The sequence below is a fragment of the Anthonomus grandis genome, chromosome 4 (assembly GCF_022605725.1).
Source record: "Anthonomus grandis grandis chromosome 4, icAntGran1.3, whole genome shotgun sequence".
In the NCBI taxonomy this organism is placed as follows: domain Eukaryota; kingdom Metazoa; phylum Arthropoda; class Insecta; order Coleoptera; family Curculionidae; genus Anthonomus; species Anthonomus grandis.
The window spans coordinates 8,367,939-8,395,543 of NC_065549.1; the positions used below are offsets into that span (position 1 = coordinate 8,367,939).

The 27,605-nt window shown below is 31.8% G+C and overlaps 1 protein-coding gene across 5 annotated transcripts; it reads left to right on the forward strand.

The window, feature by feature from the left end:
* LOC126735104 (alpha-mannosidase 2) lies at positions 1 to 27,605 on the forward strand. 5 transcript variants are annotated; one of them, XM_050439008.1, is made up of 10 exons: positions 1 to 204; positions 5,249 to 5,490; positions 5,550 to 5,754; positions 6,217 to 6,309; positions 6,368 to 6,674; positions 10,897 to 11,368; positions 11,451 to 12,508; positions 16,971 to 17,507; positions 17,563 to 17,775; positions 19,014 to 27,605. In XM_050439008.1, exons 2-10 carry the CDS (start codon positions 5,387 to 5,389, stop codon positions 19,511 to 19,513), a joined length of 3,489 nt encoding a protein of 1,162 aa, XP_050294965.1. In that variant the 5' UTR covers positions 1 to 204; positions 5,249 to 5,386; the 3' UTR covers positions 19,514 to 27,605. The 5 variants fall into 5 exon arrangements, with proteins under 5 accessions (XP_050294965.1, XP_050294967.1, XP_050294968.1 ...); XM_050439010.1 differs by lacking the exon at positions 1 to 204 and adding an exon at positions 735 to 859; XM_050439011.1 differs by lacking the exon at positions 1 to 204 and adding an exon at positions 2,640 to 2,655.

Genomic DNA, 27,605 nt, shown 5'->3' on the forward strand with positions numbered 1-27,605 from the left:
TGAAAACAAAACAAAAATAATCTATTTATTAAATTTATAATTAATGATCTCAATAATCCTAGTTGGAACGGGTTTTTTATCCAATTAATTATAATTATATTGAATTAAGTTAACCGAAAAATACATGTCAAATTAAATTAGTATTATTCCACTCTCCGAATCGAGAAAACAAGCTTGGAATTGGCACTTTCTAAATTAGCACTGGTAAGTATGGTGAAAGCTTATAAAATTATCACATTTCTTCCTTTATTTTATTGGATTCTTAAAGGAAATGTTATTTTACTGCTTTAATAAAAGATATTTGGTAGTCTAGTTAATATTATTTACCAAATATGTATTGTACATGACCTTCGGGAAGATTTCATATACCTGTCTTAATTTAATAACAACTAATCAATTATTTAAAACAGGTAATAATTTTGCTATTACACTTATTTTTATTTAATCAACAGTGCAAGCCATAATTTATTTAGCGTGAATTTGCCTTCTTTACTTTCAATTTGAACAAAAAAAACATTTTGCCATATATGTTCCAGTCATTTAAATATATCGCAAAAAGTGAAAGCTTTAAATAAATATACCTTATTTATTTACAGTTCTGTGTTTATCTATATTTAGGAAAATTACATATATCCTGTGTTCAATTTTCACGGTATTTTCCTACTGCGTTATTACTTATATTGTCTATTGTTAGATCTATTGTATATTATATAAGTATCAACAAAGGCATTTGATAAATGGTTTCACTCATTCTGCTTTTTTTTTGTTAAAATGTTAGTAATTATTTACAGATATTTGTTAGAGCTTCAGTAAATGCGATAATGTGAGTGAGTTGTTTTTCATGGCAGCTCGGTCTTCAGTAAGTTTGACTCATTTATTGCTTTGTTCTGATTTTTTTCTTTTTCATAATAATTTATTTATTAACTTTATTTAAATGTTTAAAGCTAGATTATAATTTATACCTAGGGGTTGCTACCTATAGGGGCAGAGGTTATTGAAATGATCAAAATCTACTTTGGCAAAATAATAATAATAATAATAATAAAGCACCTTTATTTAGCAAATACATAGTTTTACATAGTTTTGCCTTCGAAGGCGAGGATTAGCTAAAAGCTACTCTTAAACTCTTAACCTTCTTAAATTGCACAAAAAAAAAAACAAAATAAACAAACATAAATCAGTAGAAAATAAAACAATATTCATTAACAGAAATAAGAAAATCTATTGATTTACCTAAATGATTCCTGTAGAAACAGGTTCTTGAAATGTTTTTTAAAAACATACAGGCCATTGCTAAAATCAGGCCTAAAGACGTTCACAAATTTGACTGTGTTGTAAGTGAATGATCTTTCAAAGAGAGCCATTGAGTGATGGGTCATAGTCAGAGTGTTTTGCCTAATAATTCGAGCATGTACATGATTTCTAGGTATAAGTTTCTCAAATAAATATATCGGAGCTTTGGACTTATAAAGGCAATATACTAGGTGCAGTACAAAAACTTATATAGATAAGGTATTTTTAACCACCCCAAATCATACATGCCTTGGGACACATGATCAAACTTTCCTAGGTCAAAGATAAGTCTACAGCAGGTATTTTGCACACGTTGTAACCGATATTGTGTCTGCTGGTCCAAGCATGGAAAGAAAACTATCAGACAATATTGGATAATTGACATAACAAAAGTTTCGGCACGTTTTTTCCTAGTCTTGAAGTTTAATATTGATTTATTAGCATAAAGCATATGCAAACGCAAATAGCTCTTTTGAAGAATAGTACTAACATGCTCTCTGAATCTAAGAGAGGCATCTAACGTGAGACCTAAAACTTTTATACTCTCAGAAAAAGTAATTAATGTATTATCTAATTTAATTTTTATACTTGAAGTTATAATTCTACGAGACTTTTTATTAGTAAATAGCAACATCTTCATTTTATTAGGATTTATGATTAAGTTATGTTCCTTTGAGTATTTCGATATTAGGTCAAGTTCAGTGCTTATATTGTTGCCTATCTCTTCATATTCATTGGAATCAAAGTAGTGAATCAGCTGCGTGTCGTCAGCATATTGGTAAATTTCAGATGTACTGACAATATTAGGCAAGTCTGACGTGTAAATTAAAAATAAAAGTGGACTAAGTATTGACCCTTGCGGCACTCCTGCTATCTCCAAGCTATCCTGCAGTCGCACCTTTTGAGTTCGATTCCAGAGATAACTTTAAAAAAAAGATAAGACAAAGTCATTACACCCATAAAACTTTAGCTTAGCAACAATTAAATCGTGATCTATAACATCGAAGGCTTTTGAGTAATCAAGGCCTACCATAACAGCTGAAAGTTTCTTGTCAAGAGCTCGTATTATATTGTCGGTGATGTTTAAAAGGGCGCTTGCTGTGCTATGGCTGGCTCTAAATCCGGATTGTTGAGAGGGAATGATATTATTATTAATGAAGTAATCAATAAGCTGTAAATAAACCACCCATTCTAGAACCTTGGATATAACATTTAATAAGCTTATGGGGCCTAAGTCTTGCAAGCACTGAGGATTTAATATTTTAGGAAAGGGCAAAACAATTGATTCCCGCCAAGCTCTTGGAAAATAGCCTGTTAGCAAGCAACTATTTATAATATTGGTAATGTGACTTAAAATGTTCGGTAAGCACAGCTGTCGCATTTGTTTAGTGATATTGTCTGAGCCCGCAGCATTGGATTTAATATTTTGTATTGCTTTAAAAACAGTGTCTTGATCTACCAGAGAAAACTGAAAAATGTTATTTGTATATTTTTGATTGGTATAAAAGCTAATTCTGTCAAGACAGTTATCAGACTTATTGAAAATGCCTATAAAGTAATCATTTATTAAATTGGGGTTATTTAAAATAGATGGTAGATCATTATTGTCTGTTGCAGTTTTAATGTTTAAGTTGTACAAACCACGCCAAATTTTTTTACCAGATTTTTCACTTTGTAAGCTATTTAGATATGCAGCCTTTTCTCTTCTAATAGAGGCAAGTGCAAAATTTCTGCACTCCTTATAACGATTCCAATTTTGTGGACTTTTGTGTTGTTTGTACTTAGTTAGTGCATTGTTTTTTTCTTTTATAATTAACTTGAGATTATCAGTTAGCCAAGGTGCAGCCTTTTTACTGATTCTAACATATTTATAAGGTGCATGAATGTTAAATAAAATATTAATATTTTGTTCTAAAAAGTGTACTTTTGCATCTATATCATTTAAATGAAAAATATGGTCCCAATTTATTTGAGTTAAATCCGTTTTAAATTCATCTAAGTCAAAACTTTTAAAATCGCGTATTTTAATAACTTTTTGTTTAACTTTTTTAATGAGAATATTTAATGTACAGAAAGGCATTTTATTGTGGTCACTTATATCCGAATCAACAGTACCGCTCTTATGACATATAGATTTTTTATTAATAAATATTGGATCCAGACATGTAGCAGATATGTTGGTGATCCGTGTAGGTTCATTAATTAATTGATCGTATCCATAGGAATTTAGGGTAGAATATAGGAAATTTGGCTTTAGCATATCAATATTCAAATCGCCAAATATAACAGAGTAGTCATAATCCGCCAAAATATGGGGTATAACTTCTTCGAGAAAGTTTATTACCTCTGATACTTTGGATCTTGCAGGTTTATATATTAAAATAAGAGCAATATAACATCATAATTCTCTTTCACCAGCTGAGTAAATTCTACAAAACTTGGCAAAAGAGATCTTACATCAATGTTGGCAATGCTTAAAAATCTTCATTTTTTCTTCTAGCCATTATAATTTGGAAGATAAAGAAAGAGAAAAAAAAAAGAACACTTATATAAATATGCGGTAGAAATTACTCGTAGTTTACCCTTGACCTAAGCTTGGTAAGATGATATAGATAAGTCGGGCAATCCCGATCAAAAGAAATATTCACATCAGTTTCCAAATTTATAATTTACACAGAAAACTAATAAGCATACTTATAAATATTATATAGTTCCAGCTAATTAAAAAACATTTTGACTATAGTTTTTTATTTCCCTTAATCTATCAGGCAACAGATTAAATATTTTTGGTGGTACCATGGATGCAAATCTTTGGTTCCCATCAATATCCTAAATGGAACAAATAGTATATTCCTAAAATTTACCTTAGTCTACAAGCATGATCCACAAGTCTTGTGAAAATTAGCGGTGATATGAATCCCGAAATTGAGTTATATATAAATTTATATTCCAAATAATAATTTGTTCTAAACCTCTCTCGCTTTAACCAATTTGTAAATAAAGCCGGCCTTTGAACTGTCTCATTTATTTAGAAAGTTTAATCTAATTAGATTATACCAGAACAATTTTTATTATTATATTGATACATTAATTAAGAGTTTCAATTTTCATCATTACTTATTTACCACTCTATTAGGTATGAGCAATAAAAAGATTTGTCATAGCTTTATACCTGCAGTAATTAATTAATATTGAAACTAGTTAAATGCATGCCCTTGAAATTAAATTTTTTATTGCACTTAATTACCATAGTGGGGATCTTGAATTTCTCATTTATTACATATATTGAATTATACAAGATGACATGGCCTGTGCATTGCATGTACTTTATCCCATTTTAATTACCCCCTGTTAGAATAATTACATAAGTGGTTCTGCCTAAAAAAAAAAACAAGTTGCATCATATAATTTTTACAGTTTTATAAATAATCCTGACTTATCTAAAATCAAATTAATATTGATATCAAGTTAACATGCTTATACTGTTCACTCAGCATAATATCGGCTTTACACTTCCTGTAAAGCAGGATTTTCTGTTGTTTTAAATAATTCAGTGGTAATTATACCAGATTGGTGGAAATAATAATTAATTCTACATACATTCATGCATGAAGTTCGTCATAAAAAATACATATTTCGGTAGCTAAAAAGACATGTAATAAAGCAGTGTTTGGGTTTTTATTTGCATGTACTATCCGGTTTTATTTTACGAAAGGTCATGCTATAATCAATTTTTATTATAGACAGTGAAATGATATTTGGTGCTTTTTAAGATATTACTAGGAAAAATTTATTTATAATTTAGTGCCCTGGAGCTACACAAGTCTGTAACCATAAGGTATTTGTTAGATCAATAAGCTTTCGATACACGAACCTGCCATTAATTTTAAAGAAACACGACATTTACTTGCAATATGAAAATAAATTTAATTAACGATTTAATTTATTATTTCAGATTGCTGCTACATAATATGCAAACATATAAATGACACTAATTAATACTCAGTCCAATCATTATAACCATTATACCAGGATGTTATTAAAATAAAACATATATTCTAATATGTGACTGTGATAAGCCATTGGGATTACCATGACAGTGTTAAATCGTAGCAGACTCTTTAGAAGACCCAGCCTCAAAGGACTTGCCCTTACAGCACTCATAGCTACGATTTTATTATGTATTTATTATTCCAAGTAAGTGGGTTTTATTTTTTATTTATTTCACTTGTAGAATGTATTTTTTTTCTTCACAGTTTTACCTCTGCAGTAAACCGAACAAATCATTTAACAATTCCTCCGGAAGGATTACCGGCGCAACGCAAGAGTCGACAGTCGAATATTCAGTCCATATGGGCCAAACAAGTATATGAAAAAAAAGAATTTACACGTTGTCCAAAACTGATTAATGCTGATGCTGACATATCTACTTTGGATGTGTTTAAGGAATTTGACTTTCAGGTATACATAATTGAAATTTATAAACAAATATCAATAAAATATAATGTGTAACGAAAGTTACACATTATTCCCGGTTATAGATCTTCAAGTAACTTAAATTATAGAGTGTGTAATTTTTAGTTACTGTTTGACAAACAACAAGCATTATTTCATGCATATTCTGCAGTGATTCACATTTCAAGACTCTTTTTCGTGGGCTGTCTCTTTGTTTTCATTTATATTGATTTTGAATCGAATATATTCAATTTCTCATAAGAGCATCATTGGATTTAACATTTGTTTCATAGATAGTCCTTCTGTACTTCATGTAATACAAAAACCTACATAAACATAATAACCTCATACATTTTAAAGAATACTTAACAGTGGTATAAAAGGCGCTTTATTTAACAACAAAACTGAAATTTTATTAAAAAAATATAAATTATAGATTTCACAAGTAACAAAAAAACCTAATTTAAGCCGTCATGGATGCGAAGCAAAGAATATTGGGACAAATCGTTCGAGGATCGTTACGAGCTTCACAAGATGAGTCCTGAAAGACCCCCACTAAAAGTAAGCTAAAGTGAAGTAAATTTGACATTAATTTTGCTAACATTAACTTGATTTTAAGGTAATAATCGTTCCGCACTCGCATAATGACCCGGGATGGTTAAAAACGTTCGAGAGTTACTTCCACGTATCCTCGAAACAGATAATGAGTAACATGGTGGCGAAACTGCAAGAATACAATAATTTAACATTCATTTGGAGTGAAATTTCGTTTTTGAACAGCTGGTGGGAGGAGGCGCATCCGAACAAACAAAAAGCGCTGAAGGATCTGGTGCAAAGCGGCCGATTGGAGATTACGACCGGAGGTTGGGTGATGACCGACGAGGCCAACGTTCATCTTTTCGCTATGGTTGATCAGCTTATTGAAGGTAATTTAAAATTATTAATAAATCAAAGCCTCACAAATTGTTTTATTCATATATCTAACAAAATTTAGAAGTATGACTTCAAAAGAAAAATTATAGAGGTTATATGAAATGCTATGAACAGCGAGAATAGTTGATCAAACTTACATTTTAAATTTAATAATTAAATACTTTATTTGGAAAGAAGGATTTCTTGGTCTGAAATCTGACCTATATTTCTGATAAATGGTCCACTCAAAACTAATATTGGACCAATTTATATGGAATTTATTATAATGCGTGGCACTTTCATGAGTCTTCCTGGCCATATAAGCTTTTCAATTATGGAAGTCATTATGCATTCCTGTTTGTATCGAGGTCCAATAGCAAATGTATTGAAATTTCTATTAATACCAGAACAGATTATTCTTTGCAAACGAGAGCACATTATCATAGATATAATTCAACATATTTATTGACGTTAATATTGAAATTCATCGTGATATGTTATATGACGATAAATTTTAATAGTAAGGGCTTGATATCGAACTACACTGCAGTATGGTATACCAAAATATAAAACCTGCAGTTATGTCTGGTGTTTGAACCAGAAACTGTTACGGAAAGTTTGGGTATGAATCACAACTGAACGCACCTAAGTTAGTCGCAACATGCAGAACCTTTGAAAGGCATTATTATTCACTGTAACCAAATAAAACTGTCTCTTGATAATGTTTGTCTAATAACGAGTTGGTCCTCACGATTGATAAGGGTAATCGCAACTAAGACTGGCAGTGCTTGGGTTTTCCGAGGAGGGACTGCAGTGTATGAAGTTTTACCTGACAAATATATATCAGCAGGTTAGGGTGGGACCAACATTTCAAAAGATTCATGCAACTTCAGGTGTTCTATAAGGCAGTAGAATTGTATTAAACATTTATCTTGCCTTATTTTATTATCGCCTTATTTTAAGATGCGCTTTATAATATCAAAAATCAACTACTTTTACGCAGGTCTGAATGTAAGGATCTTGTCGTTTGGTTTGAGAGTGGTTTGAGATTCAGTACACACTATGAATATATTGTAAATAAAGCTTATAAAGTATTAATTGTATCACTAAACAATATAATGCACTTGTGAGACCACATCTTGAGGATGCGTGTATTGTGTGGTAACCACAGGCAGGAGTCAACATCAATCTAATAGAAAAGGTCTATTAAATTAAGGTAGATTTTCATTTTAAAGGCATTAGGTTCTTATAGTTTTAACTGTTGTTGGTTTTGTACCTTATTTGTGTGGTTCTTTTTTGTTTTGTTTTATTCATAGTTTAGTCATAACTTAATTTAAATCATTTGTTCTTATGATTTTATTCTCGTACTTTTAATTACAATTATGTTTTTGTTCGAAGGAGTATATAAATAAGTAAATGAACAGGAGTTTTTTTATCCCCATTGACAAATTTATACTCAAAAATGCTATAACTTCTGTTCTGTTGCATACTTTTGAAGATGGTATAAATTTATTTAAAAAACTAGTAAATATATAAGACTTATTGGAAATAATTGTAAAAATGCTTCAGTTGAGCTTTCTATATCATCTAGAAGATTTGTTTCAAATTTTTCAGATAATATTTTAATATTTTGAAGACAACAGGACACAAACAAGATAAGTTTGTGTCCTAATAGTTCTTTTGGCAGGTCCTCGATGCTTAATAATCGCAAGCAGCAATTCGTCTTTACAGTCTCTTACTCCTGAACATATACTGATATATATATGTGGTACATACAATTGACTTATTATTTATATCGAATAAATCCTCTTGATCCTAACTAAAGTTTTATGGGTTGAAAGTCATCCTAAGTTTAGACACTTTTGAAATAGGAACTAGGGTGCTTTTTTTAAATCATCTGGAATTTTACCTGTAGTTAATGATATGTTGATTAAATTTAAAAGTGGACATCCTATGACAATAAAATGGTTCTTTAGACGTTTTATGCTTAGAATCTCATCGCTAGTACTGTTGGTTTTTAAGTCACATATTTTTTTTAAGCCGGAATAAGGTTAATGGTTGCAAATTTGATAAATTAGGCTGCTCATTTTTACATATGGGATTCATGGTTTAGGTTTTTATAATTAAGCTTATATCTGCCACATCTGCTTATTTATTCTGGCTGCCCACTAATGCTTTCAATGTAGAATACATTTTTTCTCATTACCCTTGGATACATCAATGTTTTTATTAAAATAATTGACTTTTTCATTCCTCAAAAAACAACTTGCATTATTTCTTTACTTTTTAGAGTCATTCCAGTCATCGTTCTTAAACCTTTTGTATGTTATATCCCTTGTTTGTTATGCTTGTTTTACCTGAGATGTTATCCATGACTTATGGTGTTTATTTATTTATTTTTGTTGAATTGTACCTGTTTAGGACTTGCATATTTTTGATGAAATCGCTATAAATTACATTGACATTGGTTGAGGTATAGTTCCAATCATATCCAATTAATGCTTTCGCGATTTTAGCATTATTTAAATTATGAAAAAAGTGAAACAATACCATTGCAAAAATTTGAGAGCTGGATACACTCACATTAGCGCCAATGATTTCATGCTCAGTGATTTTAAAAAAATATTCTAGGAGCTTCAACTAAGTTGTAGTCATTTATTTATATGTGATCAATTGCATAGCGATTTGTAATTCTAGTCTCTTGAGAGATATTTTGTTTAAGGCCTATAGCTGGTATATTATTTTTTAAACTTCTCGTTCCTGGATCATCTTTTAACTAATCAATATTAATATGACCCATTATAATCACTCTTTGTCCTTGAACAATGATTTTGGTTACCTTTTCATCTAAACATAACGTAAAATTAGACGTACTACGTTAGGAGATCTATAAATACACCATAAGCGTGTATTCTCATTTTTAGTTTGAAACTCACCCTTACTGACCAATAACTATAAAGCATATATTTTCTTCTAACATAAATTCGAATACAGCCGTCCGTATGTCTATTATTTGAGTATCAGATAACAGATTTATATCCGTTGTTATATGTGCTTCACTTACACACACACACAGCTAATAGTTAATGGGTAAACAACAAACAGTTGTTACAGTTTCTAAAAATGCTCAACAGACCCTGTTAACATTAACATGCATAAAATAAAAAACTATTATTTGGTATATCAGTAGATATTGATTGCAGTTGCTATATTATTATAATATTAATATTGATAACAGGAGATTTGGCTTTCTCTCATTCTTGCATAGTATATACAACTTTTGTCAAATACGAAATGCTTAAGATTGATAATTTTAAGATATCTGTGGCTAATCTGCAATTTGTAAATTCTAAAATATCATATTTAAGGTGAGCACTCTTGTGATGCTTATTACATAAAGGACAAATAGTATTATGGTTGCGAAAGTTAACTGCCTTATAGCTGCTCATAGCGCCAATGTTTATAATATCTTAAAATACTAATATTATTTGTAATATCTAAAATACTAAAGACATTTCCAATTTTTATGATTTCACTAAAAAATACTGATGGAACTTCTTACACTACATTATACTCTGCCTCGTTCTTGGGAATATACTTAATAATTTTTATACCCATCTTATCGATCTCTGACAAATTACTTTGTCGCTAAATATTGTCTTAAAAATCCCGTTCGCATACCAAATACTTTTCGGTTTATCGTACCCCAACAATAGCGATTTTCGAACGAAGTCTCGATTTAAGTCTGTTCAATGATATTATTAAATTAGATGGGTTATTTTTTCCGTAACTGCTTGTTTAGTGACTAGGCTATCCTGATTTGCATTTTTTGGTTTTATCAATAACGGTGGAAAGCTATCCTTTCTGACAACACTTCAGTTTGTATTTTAAGTTTTGCCACAGATCTAGCGATATTTAATTTCTCGTTTACCGATTTAACACAAATATCGCAATGCTAAAATTAGCACAGTCTTTAATTGCCTTCAAAACTGGGCCTTTACTTGAGCAAATTGTGCATGGTAACTTTTTTCAAACAATTTGCATATAACTGACTTTGAATTTACTATAAAATCGAAGCATCGAGCGCACACATGTGATCTCAACGACCTCGTGATACGAACTGTAAAAGTTGCTTATGTGAAGTTGTAAGTTACGTTCTGAAAAGAAGCATGTGATCTAATATGTACATGTAAAATATGCTTATTAGTTACAATAATATTTCAACGAAAATTTTAGGTCATCAATGGTTATGGACCAACTTGGGAATAAAACCGAAAACCGGGTGGTCAGTGGACCCTTTTGGGCATGGCAGCACTGTACCCTACCTCCTAGGAGCCTCTGGACTGCAAGGAACAGTCATCCAAAGAATCCATTACGCATGGAAACAATGGCTCGCCCTAAAACAACACGGAGATTTCCATTGGGTGCCCGGTTGGTCTCCGAGCGACCCTTACGGCTCGATTTTAACCCATAATCAACCCTACGACATTTATTCGATTAAGCACAGCTGCGGACCGCATCCCTATATTTGTTTGAATTTTGATTTTCGCAAAGTTCAAGGTGAATACACGGAGTCCTCGTTGAAAGCGCAAAGTATCACCGATAAGAATATTAAGGAGAAAGCCGAGCTGCTTTTGGAACAGTATTCGAGAACTGGATCGTTGTTTCCGCATAATGTGGTGTTGGTGCCACTCGGGGATGATTTTAGGTAAGAATTATCATAAAATTGTTTTTTTTTTGAAGTGTGATTTGAGCGAGTATTTTTTTCAACCATTTCCAATACCTTTTAGATATAATTTCCGCGAAGAATTTGATCAACAGTACACCAACTACAAAAAACTAATCGACTATATAAACGCCAACAAAAACCTCTATAAAGCAGAAGTGAGCTTCGGTACTCCCAGCATGTATTTCGACGAAATTGTTAAAAGACACAAACAGTTTCCCACCCTTAAAGGGGATTTTTTCGTGTATTCTGACATTTTTTCGGAAGGCAGACCTGCCTATTGGTCCGGATATTATACAACAAGGCCTTTCTTGAAAATCCTCGATAGAGAACTGGAGCACAGCCTTAGATCGGCCGAAATCTTATATACGATTTGTTTTAATTACGCCAAACAAAACGACTTGACTAGTCACGTGAAAATATTGGAAAAAAAGTTCGAGAAACTCATTAAAGCCAGAAGGCATTTGGGTTTGTTTCAGCATCACGACGCCATCACCGGAACGAGTAAATCCTTTGTCATGAAAGACTATGGGATTAAATTGTTTGAGTCGCTTAGAGATACCGCTAATATACAGCAAATGGCACTGCAAACCCTTTTATTCCCCAAGACTCACTTGGGTAAAGACCAGAGCTTGATTTTAAGCGATATCGAGCGGGAATCTTATGAAAAACTACCCAACAAAAGCACCATACAAATAGGCCCTAATAAAAAACGGAAAATTGTGCTTTTTAACTCGTTGACTTACCCGCAAGAGCACGTGATCACCTTAATAGTAAACACCACGAACGTTCACGTGACCGATGCACAAGGCAACCAGGTCAAATACCAAATTAATCCGCTACTCGAGCCAGGATTGGGAAAGTTCTGGATACAACCGCGGGAATTCGAACTGGTTTTCGTTGCGAAATTACCGGAACTCGGCGTTGTCACTTATTACTTAAGTTATTCGACGGATAACACGGACGGTTTGGCAGCGCTATTTTGTAAAAATTGCGCTAAAAAAGTGGAGGTTTTACCGGACGGGACTAAGTTGGAAGCTCCGTTTGTTATCAAGGATATTCCTCAGAGTGACATTCAGCTAGAGAATCATAAGTTGAAGTTGCTGTTTAGTGGGACTACTGGTGAGTAACTTTCACGTTTTCTTATTGTAATATTTTAGTTAGAGATTAAACTACTTAAAACAATATCTCTTAGGGAGGATAGTGTAAAATTGAAAAATGATTTATTTTCTATTATGGGTTGATTTAAAAATCCAAATGTCTCTTAATATTAAAAAATATGCAGTGGTCATTTATACCCTTAATGCAAACTATCTTATCTATATCTGTATTAGTTATGCCAGAATTGATATAAAGAACAATTACTACAGATCTGCGAGTAACATTTCGGGTCAACACAAAATTTAATTTTCATTATAACGAAATAATTAATAAGGCATATCGTTCATTGGGTTTTGTAACGCGGATAATTTTAAGATTAGCACCTTTATTAAAATCTTTATTAATGCCTTTGTAAAGCTACATCTGGAATATGGCTTAAACCGAAACTGAGAGAATGCGATTATAACTAAGTAAGAGAAAGATTCTGTCTATTTACCACTTCACCAGACTGTCCAGATAACTAGAATTAATCTGGAAGAATAATGTTTATATTCTTGACCCATTATCCTTCTTATAGAGACTTTTTTGACAAGAGATCTGGGTGTTTAGTTTTTCCTACCCATTTGAAAATATTATTTAATGAGGGCAATATTCATTACATCTTAACTTAAGAACAAAAACTTCATGACAGATATGTATTTTGTAGTGGTCAAAAATCTGGAAATCATTAAGAGTATACTAGAAAGAAAGATATAATAATAATAAATATCTTTCATGATCTTAACGAAAAAAAGGAAAAAACACATGATCAATTTGGGCAAAGTCCAGTTTTATATATTTAAGTATAAATAGTTAATCTGTTCTTCCACCTAACCCCTATTAAAAAAAATCTGAAAGCTTATTTATAAATTCTATATACTAAGCGAAATTTTCTGTAAAAGTTGTGACAATTTTAATGTGTGAATATCTAGTTGGGTCTCTATTTACCCTCAATGTGATAAAATACTAGGGACATTTACAAAACAAATTTAAAGCCAACGCAAACCATATTATTAAAACATTGTATAGAAAAATTCTACTATCTAGTCTACTATATGCAGGAAATCTGCAATTGGATAGTTTCAAAAAGATAGAAAGGAAGAACCAACTTTTTTTCATATGGCTAAGCCCCTAAAAATCATGTATTTTTTAATTGACTTTTAGTACTTTAATACTTTGTATACCTTAATGAAATTTTAGTATGATGATCAGCCAAAAAGCCCCATTAAAATGAACCTATTAGAAACATATAATATAGATTCTACAGACATTTTCGATTATACAACTAGGGACCTTAATATTATGCATATTAGTGTAAGCAGTGTTTCTAAAAAATTTTAAAATGTAATCAATTATTTGGATTTTCTGTTTAAGGATTTCGACATAATTGCTCTCTCAGAAACAAATATTTTTATGTTTAAACTAAATAATTTAAATTTACCTGGCAATTGTGTAACAAAACTTAATAAACAGATGTGATGGATTTATTTTTTACGTTAAGTGTAATTTATTGAAATTAGTGGATGCCTATTAGGCCAATAGTTTTCCAAAGTAAATTTTTGAAAATTAACATAATCAAAAATAATTGTAGTATTATTGGAGTAACAGGTACCTACCATTGTCATAATTTGGATCAAACTAATTTAATAACTCGCTTAGAAAAACTATATCGAAATCCAAAAATAAAACATGATATTAAAATCTTCTGTAGCGATACCAACATTGACATTCTAAATCTTAAATTACGAGACAGTTTTAGCAGTAACCAAAACTCTTGGTGGTTAGTGGTAAAAATTGGTTCAGTGAATGTTTGCAATTATTAAATATTTTCTCTATCCTTGGTTTTAAAAGATAAATTTAATAATGTTATATTACAGGATGCTGATAGTAATACATATATTGACCATTTTTTTATAAAATCAAACAAATTAGAATTCCTCTATGTGGTGTCATAAAGCCCAATGTTGAAAACATTTGAGTTCCAAATGCTCTGCACTAGAAGATAGAATCAGGCGATTATGTTCATGTATTTCACCGTAAATAATACTAAAGAGCCGAGGTTTTATAGAAAACATTTTTTTAAGCGCAAAATACTAGATTAGGACTAACTAATGAAAATCTATTTTATATTAGTTAACGGACGTTATTAATAACTGTAATACTACGTCTCCAATAAATAATATATTACGGATTTGTAATAATGTCTTGAAAAAATCGCTTGCATATCGGAATATGGTCTAGGATGCAAAGAAACATAGTTTATTTTTTATATTATGGTTTACGTTATTTAAAGTCCATTTTTAGGTTTGGCGTGTGTATTTTGGGTTTCAATTTCTTTGATTAGTCTGTTATATACGAGTACTTTACATATAATTACTATTGCTTTGTTTGCAGTACTTGTGAAGTCTTTTTTTTAAATAAATACATAAGTCTGGGTCTCAGAATTTATTTAATTATGATTAGCTGTTTCGCCAAATTATTGTAATTGTCACCAATAAATGTTGATTCTGAGCCTAATGCTTAATGATTAAGACTTTATGTTATAATGCTACAGTCAATTTTTTCTAGTTCGTTTGCGGGAATTGCCGGCGGTATATAAGGAGACTCTGAAGCTAGTCCTTTTCTTAGAATGATTGTCCCAATTACTTCATATTATAATTTGTACATTACTTAAGAAGCTTCAGTGTATATATTTTATTCAAAGAATTGGATTTCTTAATTTTTTCCTTCTAAGATTTCTATCCAATTATTTCTTCTTAATTTTTTCTATTTCCTTTTTGTCATATCTTATCTCTTCTTGAGTTTTTTATTCACTGACAATAAAAAAAGTAATAATTAGCAAAAAGACACATCTTCTAAGACTTGTTTTAAACGCTTTTTTGCTCTACCTTTTTCCTCTTTCCGCTTTTTCTTCTTCTAAAATTTCTTGATTATCCTCTTTGTGTCTACGTTCTTTTAGTTTTTGCAAGAGTATTTCTTAAGTAACTTTCCCCATTTTTTTTGTTTTTCTTATTTTTCTTCTCTTTCCTCTTCGTCTCCTTCATGTAATATTTTTTTGTTCCTTGTCATATGTCATTTCTGTATGGGCACTCTCCTTAGTTGCCAGTAATTTATTAACTTATTTTCTCTTCTCTCATCGTGTTTCCATAAAATCCAACTTTCTGAAAGAATGTCCAATAATATTGACCTTAGATCATAAATGCATTCAATTAATCAGTCATCACTTAATTAATTAATCCCTCACTAACTCCTTAATAACTTCTTACTATAGCTCTCAGTTAGATCAACTTTTCACTGGTGCTGCCTTTGAATCACAATCAAGTATCTTTGAGTGTGGTTTGCCTTAGGAATGACTTGTTACAAAAATTATTCAATTTTTACCTCGATTTTTATTTATAGATTTTATAAAAATGCACTTATTTTCTGTTGTGTCAATTGGAACTTCTCTATCTACTGTCTTTCTTCTTTTAATCAGAATGAGTCTATCTTCTGTAGTTCTTATCCTTTAACCTGTTCTTCCTCCTTATTCTTTTTTTCTTGTAAAATGTATTTTCTGTTAAACGTCTTTATCTATGTTCTTCTCTTTTTTCTCGTCATCTTCTTATAATATTACTTTTCGAAAAGTTCTTAGAATTATTTTTTTTTAATTGGAACGTCTATAACTGCTTTTATTTTTTCCCTCGTCATTTTCTTATTCTTCCCCCTCAGTTTCTTTTACTTTTTCTAACATCTGAATATTTTTTGTTGTCTCAATTTGAAGTTCTCTATCTAAGTCTTTCTTCTTCTTTTTCCTTATCAATCTAAGCTTCTTCCTCCTCTCTTTCCTCTTCTTTTTGTAAAAACCCTTGAATATTTTCTGTTGAACCTGTATCTTCTTCTCTTTTTTTTCTCTTCCTCTTTCCTCTACTTCTTGTAAAAACTTCATGCATTTTCTCTGAAAATATATTCAAGGACTTTAATATGCAAGGGATCTACTGTTCTTCTCGTCTTTTTACTTGTCGTTTTTCTTCTAGTTCTTGTATAAAGTCCCTTGAATATCCTTTTTTGCTTCAATCAGAACGCCTGTTTTTACTGTAGTTTAATGATTTTCCGGAAATTTTTCTGATAGGGTGATCTTTAAGCTACAAATTCTCACTAACTCTTCACTTACTTTCCGTCATTAGGTCCTTACTCCTGAGACCCTTTATTATAACTTACCTTACGAATTCTTTACTAAGCAAAATTATCATCTACTTACAAATACATTCTCTCATCTACTACAGTTATAAAGACGATAAAATACAGAATCAATATTACGTGTTTCGCCCATCAAAAGCCATCTTCAGATCTTTGAAAGAAACGATGATGATCTAATATCGACTTAAGACTTGTGCTTTATTGTCTTTATGACCTTACTTTGGTCCCATTGAGTGAAATGAACTTATTTTGTGGACTTTTCTTACAGGTTTTATGAAAAGTCTAATCCGTAAGCACCGTCCGAAAATCATGCAGTGCAAAATCCAATTCGCCGCCTACCGAAGTGCCCAATTCCATTCCGGAGCGTATTTATTTATGCCCGATCCGAACGAGCGGGATTATGAAAAAGACGTATTGGCTCAATATAAGGATCAAATGTCCGTTATAATCACCACCGGTCAAGTCACCACGGAACTTTTAACCATCTATGGGCCATTTTTAGTCCATAAAGTGACCATTTTCTTGGACGAAACGTCGGTTTTATCCGACGCGATCAGTATAGAAAACACCGTCGATTTTGAAAACCCTCCTAAGAATAGAGAAACTGAATTATTCATGCGAATTATATCTGACGTGCAGAACGGGGATCCACCGGAGTTTTATACCGATTTAAACGGGTTTAATATGCAAAAGAGGGTAAAAGTCGAACGAATCGGTATTGAAGGCAACTATTTCCCTATAACTTCGATGGCTTTTATACAGGACGAGAGTATTAGGCTGAGTCTTTTGACTAATCATGCCCAAGGTAGAGGTAAATTCTCGATTCGAAGAGCAATTTAATATAATTATATATTATTTAGGTGCGTCTGCTTGGTATCCAGGTTTTTTGGAGGTGATGTTGGACCGTAGAACGTTATATGATGATTCCAGGGGGATGGGCGAGGGATTGGTTGATAATCGAAGAACCACCAGTAAATATTTGCTGCTTATTGAAGATATTTCGAAAGTGACCAAAATGGCTGATGGTGGGCAGCCAGTGAAGGGTTTCGATGCTGACGATACGTATGAAAAAGGTAAAAATTACCAGATAAACTGTGAAATGAATAATTAAGATAATGAGTGTATTGGATTTAAAAAAAAAATGTATTACTGCCTCTTTTTTTTATAGGAATATTTATGTCAGTAAATTGGCCCAATGAAAACAAAGATTCTTTTAAAGGAGAAAATAAGTATAATTAATTACAAAAATATCTAAAATTTCAGCTTGACTTTTGTTTAAGGCCCAATAATAGTACAATCTAAAGACCATGATTAGGCGTAGGCCACTTGTCAAAACAATCATAAATATATGGTTTAAATCGCGAGCCACATCCACATACTCAATACAAATCTTAACAATATCCTTCAAAATCCCTTATTTCTGCCTGAAGGTTTTTTGTACATTTCGAAAAGACTTGCTATTTTCTCACGAGTAGCAGGTCTAAGTAGGGTATTTTCTTCTGGTGTTCTTTCTCTAACGGGAATTCTAATAGGTGGTGAAATTCATTTATGGTTCTAATATTATTACTTACAAATATTTTAGATTTGCTAAGAAAAGTGGCTGAAAATACGCCACTTTTTTACACGCAAAGAAAACTGCCCTAGCTATTCAAATTCTTTACCCAGAACTACGGTTTTCCCCTCAAAATGATAATAAATAAAAAATATTTAAGTCATGCCTAAAAGTGTCCACGATTCAAAAGTTTTGAAAGTACAACGTTGCACCTTCGAGCCGGGACTCTTTAATAACCTTACTTAGTCTCATGCTTACTTTCTTTCATTCCTAAATTATAAAACAAGCCTCGATAGCGCAATGGTATAAAACTTGCCTGTAATGAGCAGGTGTGGAAGTTACAGGTTTAACCAGATTCTTAATCCTTTAAGTGAAATATGTTACCTAAAATTTATTGGACTATATAGTTTTTGGGAACGAGACTTTGTGTTTTGTTTTAAATTGTATCAAGGTCTCTTTCCATAATAAACGGTATGATTTAATAGCTTTTGAAGTGGTACTTTTGCAGATGTTGCTGTAAGAGTTATATAATTTGGGTAACAACATTTCTTGACTGCTTGAACTTTTTGTACGACGGGAATTTCTCTGGATCTTTTGCTCGAATAACGTTATATTGGTTCGTGTCAGTTTAGCTTCAACCACAGTTGAAAGACCTTCCTCTCGAGGCGTGTATTTGATTTTTCAATATTCAATTCCTTGAACTAGAAAAATCATAAGTCATAAGTTTTTAATATTAAATTTGAACTTTTATATTTTTAGGCGAAGTGGTCCGTTCATTTAATGTCCGAGCGATCCCACCAGCAGCCGAACCATCAAAACCACCCGAAACTTACCCCAGACCATCCCTGCAAGCCACCCACCTCTCGAACGCCCTCAACTATCCCGCCCAAACCTTTATAGTCGACCAGGACTTCCTCGGAACCGTTCCAGACAAACTAAAACTGATCAACAAACCGTTTCCGTGCGACGTTCACTTGTTAAACCTGCGCACCCAATCCGATTACTTGTACTCCCAGTTTCCCTCCGCTAGTGCCCTCGCGGTACTTCATCGTCAAGGCTACGACTGCGCCGTTGCCGCGAACTATACTTGCGACGTTGTCGCTTTTGATCAGAAGGTGAATTATTTCGGTTCGGTTAAGGTGCAACAGATGGAGGTGAAGTTGCTTACCGGGTTGGATAGTATAAGGAATATTAGCGATTTGGGTGAGTTGTATATAGAGCCGATGTCCTTGAAGACGCTTAATGTGACGTTCGGTTAGGGGGGGTTTTAGGGAATCTCGAGTTATTTTAGGGAATTTTTTAATTGCTAAATTGTTATATTTGCTATAGTTTATACCAAATAAGCTTTGATCGTACAGGGTGGCTCAAATTCGAGCCTTATTATTGGGATCTCGGAATTCGTAAGGGATACAAGGTCGATGACATTATGCTAAAGTTGCCTTAATTGATGCTTTATTAAAATTCCGTTTAAAAATTTAAAAAAATACAAATTACGTGATTTATAGTTCTATATCAAAATAGATAAGACTTTATTAAGACCATTTTTCTCGTCTACAAAATGACTTCTTTGGATTTAACATATGACGTTTCTCGTTCATCTTTTAGAAACCATCATCAACTTTATTTTTTTAAATACAGACCCGCATTTTATTTTGATACCTTTTAGCCACCTTAATATCAAAGGTAAGAACAAAGGTAAGAACAAACACATTACTAATAATATGTATATATGATCTGTGTAGGTCTAGGCCTGATGATGCTCCGATAGGAGCGAAACACGTGTAGCTTTGAAATAAAAATTATATGGATTTGATGACACCGTGACTTTGTGTTCTTACCTTTGTTTTGTCATAGCATAAATACTTCCCACCTAAAAATGTCTTAAGGAACAAAATGAAGGTATTTCATATTTAATAACCATTAACCATGATAATCTACGATACTTAATTCAAATATCCAATAATATTTTCAAATCTTAAGCAAAATGCCATAGATAATATAAAAAAATAACAACTAATAAACTAAACATTAAATAAGCTTAAATAGATAATAATTAAACTCTAAAGTAAATGATCAAACAACTCTCCTTCTTTTCTTTTGCATTTTTGAATTCGTCTGCGCATGTCGCTATTTCAGCAATAAAGTTTTGCTGAAAAGTGTTAACGTCTTGTGAAAAGTATTCCTACAAAAAATAATTCAACGGGCACAAATTAAGGCTTCTGACAGGCCAATGCACAATACCCTGGTTTCAAATTCACTGCTAGGGAAGGCCTTTAAACTGAGTTGCGACCCTTCTATTATGAGGTAGTGCCATCATAATCGTTGCTTATTTAACGACCTTGAAGCTCATTTATTATATCTGGATGGAGCTTTCAGTATTTAAATTTTCTTCGTAAAAAATTGTCAGTATTTTATGTCAATATGCGACTTATACTTTGAATAATGGTCCTCCTTGTCTTCAGCCTTGAGGGTTTGAGGTGAATTTTTAACAATATAATATTTTTCATTACTTAAATTAACCCTTTCAAGGCCAAATTAATTTTTCAAAATACTTATTATGGAATTTAATAAAACATGTGTTACCTTTTGACAAACATAGAGGCGTTTTATGTTATTTACATTTATTAAAGACCCATAAAACAAAAACTTATCTTAATTTTCTCAACACTGTGAACATGAAAATCTAAACGTAAAAGTTCACATGTAACTCGGTCAGAGACAAACAACGAGACGCGCAAGTCAACAATAAATTAATATCCATGTATCTATCCGTTTTTAGCATCCAAGGTGAACGCAGATGGCGCTAAAGGTATTTTGGCAGAAACTGCCCGCGAAATTTAAATTTTATTTTAAGGTTTTTTAGGACCAGCTGATTCATAATGATTTACGTATAGTGTCCACGTATTTTTGAGTCAGGACTCTAATGTTATAGAAAAACTGATTTTAAGACGAGAAATTCGTATGAAGTTCAGACCATTTCTAGATACAACAGTGTCAAAATTTCAGAAAAAAAATCGTTTTTTAACATATGATGAAAAATACTTTTCTGATTTTTTTGACATTTTGCATGCTTTTTTTTATAATAATAGTACACACCTTTTAACGAAATACGTTTATCATATTTACTTCAATGGCGTCGCAATATATAAAAATTAGCAAATAACTGGTAGGGTAGAGTGCTTCAAGAGTGCGCACTTAAGGTTTAATCAGGTAAAAAATCCAAACGAATTGCGTTGAAAATATATATTTTTTTATTTATGACTGTTGATACTTAAGCAACAAAATAAGGTATAATTCGCAAACTAAACATCAGTACTTCAACAGAAAAAATTTAACTAAAAAAAAAAGTGATTTTGCGCACTCTTATAAACCCGCTTTTTAAGAGTACGCATTTAGTATTGTAAGAGTACGCACGCAATTTTATGAACATAGGTCACATGTATAAGATCCAGAACCCTCGTAGGCACTGCATTTTTCATGCCACCATTCAGCACACAATATGCACTCAATCCAGTCTTCTATAACAGGTTCTTTAAATGTTTCGTTGCACCCTGGACAGCTCCACATTTTCTTATGAGGCGGTGATTTTGGCTTCTTCAAAACAGCTTTTCCATTTTTCAGTGTCTTCTTTGCCTGTCTGAGGTTCACAGCGCATTTTATTTTTAAACTCTCTTCCGAAAGCTCTTGTGGTGGTGGTAGGTTATCGCCCATATCTAGTTTGACTATGGGTTTCGGTTTTTTTTTCTCTTTTTCTTTAATTAGTTGGTCCTTATATGGGGAGCTGGTGATAATTTCCGACTTTTTGCTTCTGCGACTTGTTGACCTGAACGTAATTGATTTGGGTAATGGAGAAATTGTTGTTAATTTAATATAAGTTGATGATGTTCCAGGAGTGTTCGATAAATCAAATGTTTTGGTTTCTGGCGCTACAGCAACTGTTTGTTCCAAAGTTGAAATGATTGCAGATGTGTTGGAAACCAGCTCTGTAGGCTGAGGTGAATTTTTCTTAGTAGTGGAACTCTCAAGAACAACAGTTGGACTGTCAAGAACTTTGGAAGCATTTTCAAAGGCTAATTCAGAGATTTGATGAGGTTGAATATTGATTTTAGATGTTGAGTTATCAGCGACTTCTAACTGAATGTTTGGCGCTTCTACTTACGTAGCTACTGTAGCTGTAGCAGAATTTTCTCGTTCTGTGACTAAAGTGGCCATGAAGTCAGCTTCAGTAAATATATCATCATTAAAGGGACATATCCCTGTCACTTTAGAACCTTCAATCGCATTCGTTAAAGCAGCAGCTTTAAAATATGCAGGTGCAAATATTGAAGCAATTTGGTAGACCGTAATTACCCGCCCTCGATGGTTCGTCAACCATTTTTCACACTCGTTGGCATAAAACTTTTTTAACGGACTAAAAAAACATCGGTCAAGTGGCTGCATACGGTGGCTACTATGAGGAGGAATTGTTAATGCGATAATGTTATATTGTCGAAAAAAATCAACTGCTGCAATAGAACAATGGGAAGTGTGGTTATCCATTATCATTAGTACTGGTTGTTCCTTTGTTGGATTAGCATGATCTCGAAAATGTGTGGCATAATCAACAAACAAATCCTGATTGATGAAACTACTATCAGATACCATTCCAATTGAAGATGGCGGAGCCGTCCAAAAGTTCTGCCTTCATTCTTTTACGTGGATATATAAATGCGGGAGGAATAAATTATCCACTAGCACTCATTGCACATACAATAGTAACATTGGTTCCCCATTCTGCGCTTGATATTTTATTGACACACCTTTTTCCTTTTGTAGAGAAAACATTAGGGTGCTTGTTTGGGACAGTTGAAAATCCCGATTCGTCCATATTGTAAATTGCATGTGGCGGAAATTTATATTTGTTCATTAACTCCGAGAGGTTTTTATAAAACCGCTCACACTGTGGTTTATTAAACCCAACAGCCCGACGCTTGTAGCGGTGGGTTGCCTTAATGTAACATTTTTGTGTCGTTTTAAAAATCCACGCAGCCAGCCCTTACCTGCCATTTTTGAAGTTATATTAAAACGATGTTTTAATTTGTTTTTTTCAGCGAACTCAAATGCTAGACTTCTTAGAGCTCTAGAAGTTAACCCGTAAAACATGTTGTCTATTGTTTTAATATAATTACACAACTACTCTTCCATTGCTGCTGTTAAGGTAATGTCGAATCTTCCCAGTTTTGTAGCTACAGTTGTCCTTTTTACCCTTTTTCTTAACGTGCTTTTCGCCATTCCTAAGGATTTTGCCACGCTTCTTTTACTTTCTCCATTTTCAATCCTCTGTCTTGCTGCCTCCATAACCGCCGGTGAGCATAAAGCACGTTGAGAACTTCGTTTTCTGCCAGACATGCTAAAACACAAGAAAAAATACGTTTAATCCGTTAGAACAAAAAACCTGGTTTGTAAGAGTGCGCGCGTACTCTTACAATATTAATGATTGCGCACTCTTACAAAACGAGCACGTTTTAAAAAGCGCCAGTGCTGCCTCCATCTTGGTTCGAAATCGTAAACAACGGTATGATTTATACGATTCTTCAAGGTTTATTGTAAGCATGACAAAATATGACCGCAAAATTCTTGAAAACTACAGTTGTGTACAATATCCAAAATGTCAAAATATAATAACAAAACAGATAAAATTCCTTAAACTTATCTAATAACGTTATTATCGCTGTTTATTTGCTTAAAATGCATAAGAAACATGCAGACACTCCTCTTAATCAGTACAAAAAACTAACACCTTGTTGTTGTCGACGACGTGCTCCAAAAATCGACGAGTGCGTACTCTTATTGACCGCGCACTCTTAGAGCACTCTACCCTACATCACTGCATCTGATGTAGTATTATAAGTTTTTAAATTCTACCGTTATAAGAGACTTTATTTGTAAATAGTCAAACATTTGAATTATAAATAAATAATAGCAGATTAAATAAAAAATATAAATAATAACCCAGTAACTTTCAAAATTAGTGGAAAACTTATATTTTTATGATGCTATTTTCAGACATTAGCGTTGCAATTAATTAATATTTATTTACCTATAAGAATGTTATTATTTGAGTATATTCACAGCCATATAGTTAAATATAAACTCTATTTAGCAACCGTTTTAATAATATAATGACTTGAAAAAATAATAAGTTTGAGTCTCTAGAATTTGCTACGATTGTCTACGAAGTGCATATGAACATATAAGTACAATCAGTAAAAAATAATACCCGATATTGAAATAAAGTTAAATACAGAATAGATACAATTTAGTTACAGTGGCTCCACCTTAATTTACCTTCTGTAATGCTAAAAAAGGATGTCGGTATAGCTGTGATAAAGTGAAAGAGATATATGGCATACATTTTTGAGTTTAGTTGTACGTCTAGTTGTTTGTCTCTGACTCGATATCTCACCAACTCATGCATATCGACATCTGTAATCTAAAATCTGCAATATAATGCCTATGATTTCAAATTTTAATATTTTGCAGAGTTCTGCTGTGAGTTTTTAGACTTATATTCCAATTGTAGTTGCTGGGCTAGAAAGGGTTAAATATAATAATTTAATCAAACATTCTAATTTAATTTAAACAATTTAATTTGTCACGTTTTTTTAAAATTAGACAAGATTATAATATTGCAAAAATAAATTAATTTTTGCAAAGCACAGGACCAACCTTTTTTTAGTTTAATTATGTCATTTTATTTCATAAACAATTTTAAATTTTAATATTGTATAATGTTCATCTTGTAAACGACAAAAAATGGCTTTAATGTAGTATTATCTATTTTGATATATTATGATAAATATCGTAAAAAAAATACCAAGGACTTTCTTCTAAAATTTCATTTTTTACCGGATTTAAAAGAATTTTTAAACATAATTTTAATATGCATCAAATTACGCAACGTACAAGGTAAATCAATGTACCAGCATTATTTTACATATTTTCCTTGAATCAAAAAAATGGATAAAGAGTCACACGACAAAAGACAAATCAAACTTGGCAAATTCATAGCAATATGTCATTTGTCACCGACATAATCGAGGAGCAGGAAATTTAAATTTATAAAGTTTGTTAACCGTACTAAAAACTTAGATGGTTGGTGACTAAATTACGTCACATTAAAGTTTATTTGGTGTGAACAATACTTTTTTTTTATATACATATAAAAAGGCGAATAGTGTAGTAGGTTAAAGTAGTTCTTATTTATTTGGTGTTTCGACATAATCTTGCCAGTGATTTATTGTTTTATTTATTTTATTTATTTATGCATTTTTCTTAAGGGTGGCAGTATAATCGGTATATTTATTGTAATTAGCATCATCAACTTGATTTTTCAAATAGAGCTCTGGTTTTTTCTTTGTTTTTCTGTATAACTAAGACAGAGACTGAGTTTCCAGAAGATGTTTTTCTTGTTTTCTTTTAACAGAAAGAAATATCGTTTTTATTATTTACTTACTTTAATTATATTATTTTGTTGTTAATGTGTTTGCTATTTAATGATAACTTTTAATTAACTTAAATGACTTAGGGAGGATAAAACAGTGATAAAATATTAAAATTTTAATTAATAAACTTCAAATTAATAATGTTCCAGCTTAGTGAAGTTTTAATGACATAAAATTAGTTTTTATGACTTAATCTTATTTTATATTCTGTAATTTAAAATATATTAAAAAAAACGGATTAATTAAAAATAATGGAAAAATTCAAATTTTAGCAATTTCATAAGGAACTACTTAATAATATTGTTTTCAGTTACATATTATTTTCTTCGCCTATAATTTAATTAAATAAGCGTACATTCAGAAAAATATACTCTTATATTTATGTGTTAGACAGAGACGAATTTTCTCTTCTAAAATCGTAAATCAATCAAAAATGAATCAAATCAAAGGGACCAATAAATAAAACCAAAAATTCGTACTTAGGCTGTAATTAAAAACATAAAGTTGATGATAGCTTATACCAGAGGCAAAATGTTATTTGAAAAAACTGCCTTGTAAAATACCCTCTACTAGTATATTATATTAACCACCCTGTTTATAAATCCAATACTCAGCTCTCTAATTCTCTCAGGTTGTTTTTTGTTGTTTTGTTAGTTTTTACGGCACTTTTTAGCGTTCTTAGTTGCGCCGCACGAACATTATTTGTATATTTTTGTTTTTAGTTTTACAAAATAGTCATAAGATCAAAGTTATTTTAGTAGTGTAAGTTTTTAAATGGAATTTTAACCCAGATAACATATAATTTTTGAAAATGGCATTAAGGCTAAGACATCTTTAAATAAATCTTAAAAGGAACAGGGATTCCATGTAGTTATCACCTAGGATGCAGTAGCTATTATGCCATTTTCGAATCACCCTGCATATTTTTAATTACATACTTTAATGTTAGTAAAACTTAGCGTGTCCATGGATTGGCTCCCAAGGAAGCACCTTATTTCATCACATTATTTTATTAAAAAATCTTTTATAAGTGTGCATATGTGGTAAGTAACACTGAAAATGTCTTTTTTCAGAAACAAGTTTTTCCTCTATGGGAATCAATCCTTGAACAGATTTTTCCTCTCTTTAACCCATACTATTCGCCAAAAATATTTAATAGATAGGATTGTTTTATTTATAGTTCTCAACGAGTGACTTTAGTTTACCTATGGAGGCATTAAGAATCTCCACGGAATGTAGGTAGCTCCTTTATACAAGATATTTATTTTATTCTAGGCATTTTTCCTTTATAATGTACTTTGGCTTTTAACGTTTAAATTCCGACCCTGTAGATAGTCAGTTAACATTCCAATAGAAACCGTCATAATTAACGTTCTTAACGGAGACCTTATGCGGGAAAAAAATTAATGGAAATTTAAATTTTTAAGGGATTTGTTTAAGAAAGTTGATTTGGCAGCTTACTAGGACAGTATTGCAAAAAAAATTTTATGGGCCAGTATTATCACTGTACAAACGAGGTTAAAACTCACTTTAAAGTTCTTACCTACAGGGTGGTTTTGAATGTATTAGGTTGCAGGAAACACCCTGTATATTCCTGAAAATTCTATGTTAACAAATTAACTCTTTTCTTTTTAAGTTTGACCAAAAACTAACAGAGTGTGACAATTTAAGCAAATGAAATAGAAATTTCTTAAGTTGTCCTTCAGTGTCTACATTATTGTTCCTTATATTTAGTTGACTGAGATTCATTTAGCATATTCGCTAGTATAACGGAATGTGTGTAAATTTAGTGAAATTATAGTGAGTGGACCCTAAATCCTCGATGTAAATCGATGTTATTTTAGTAATAAACGGTTTTTTAAACTGA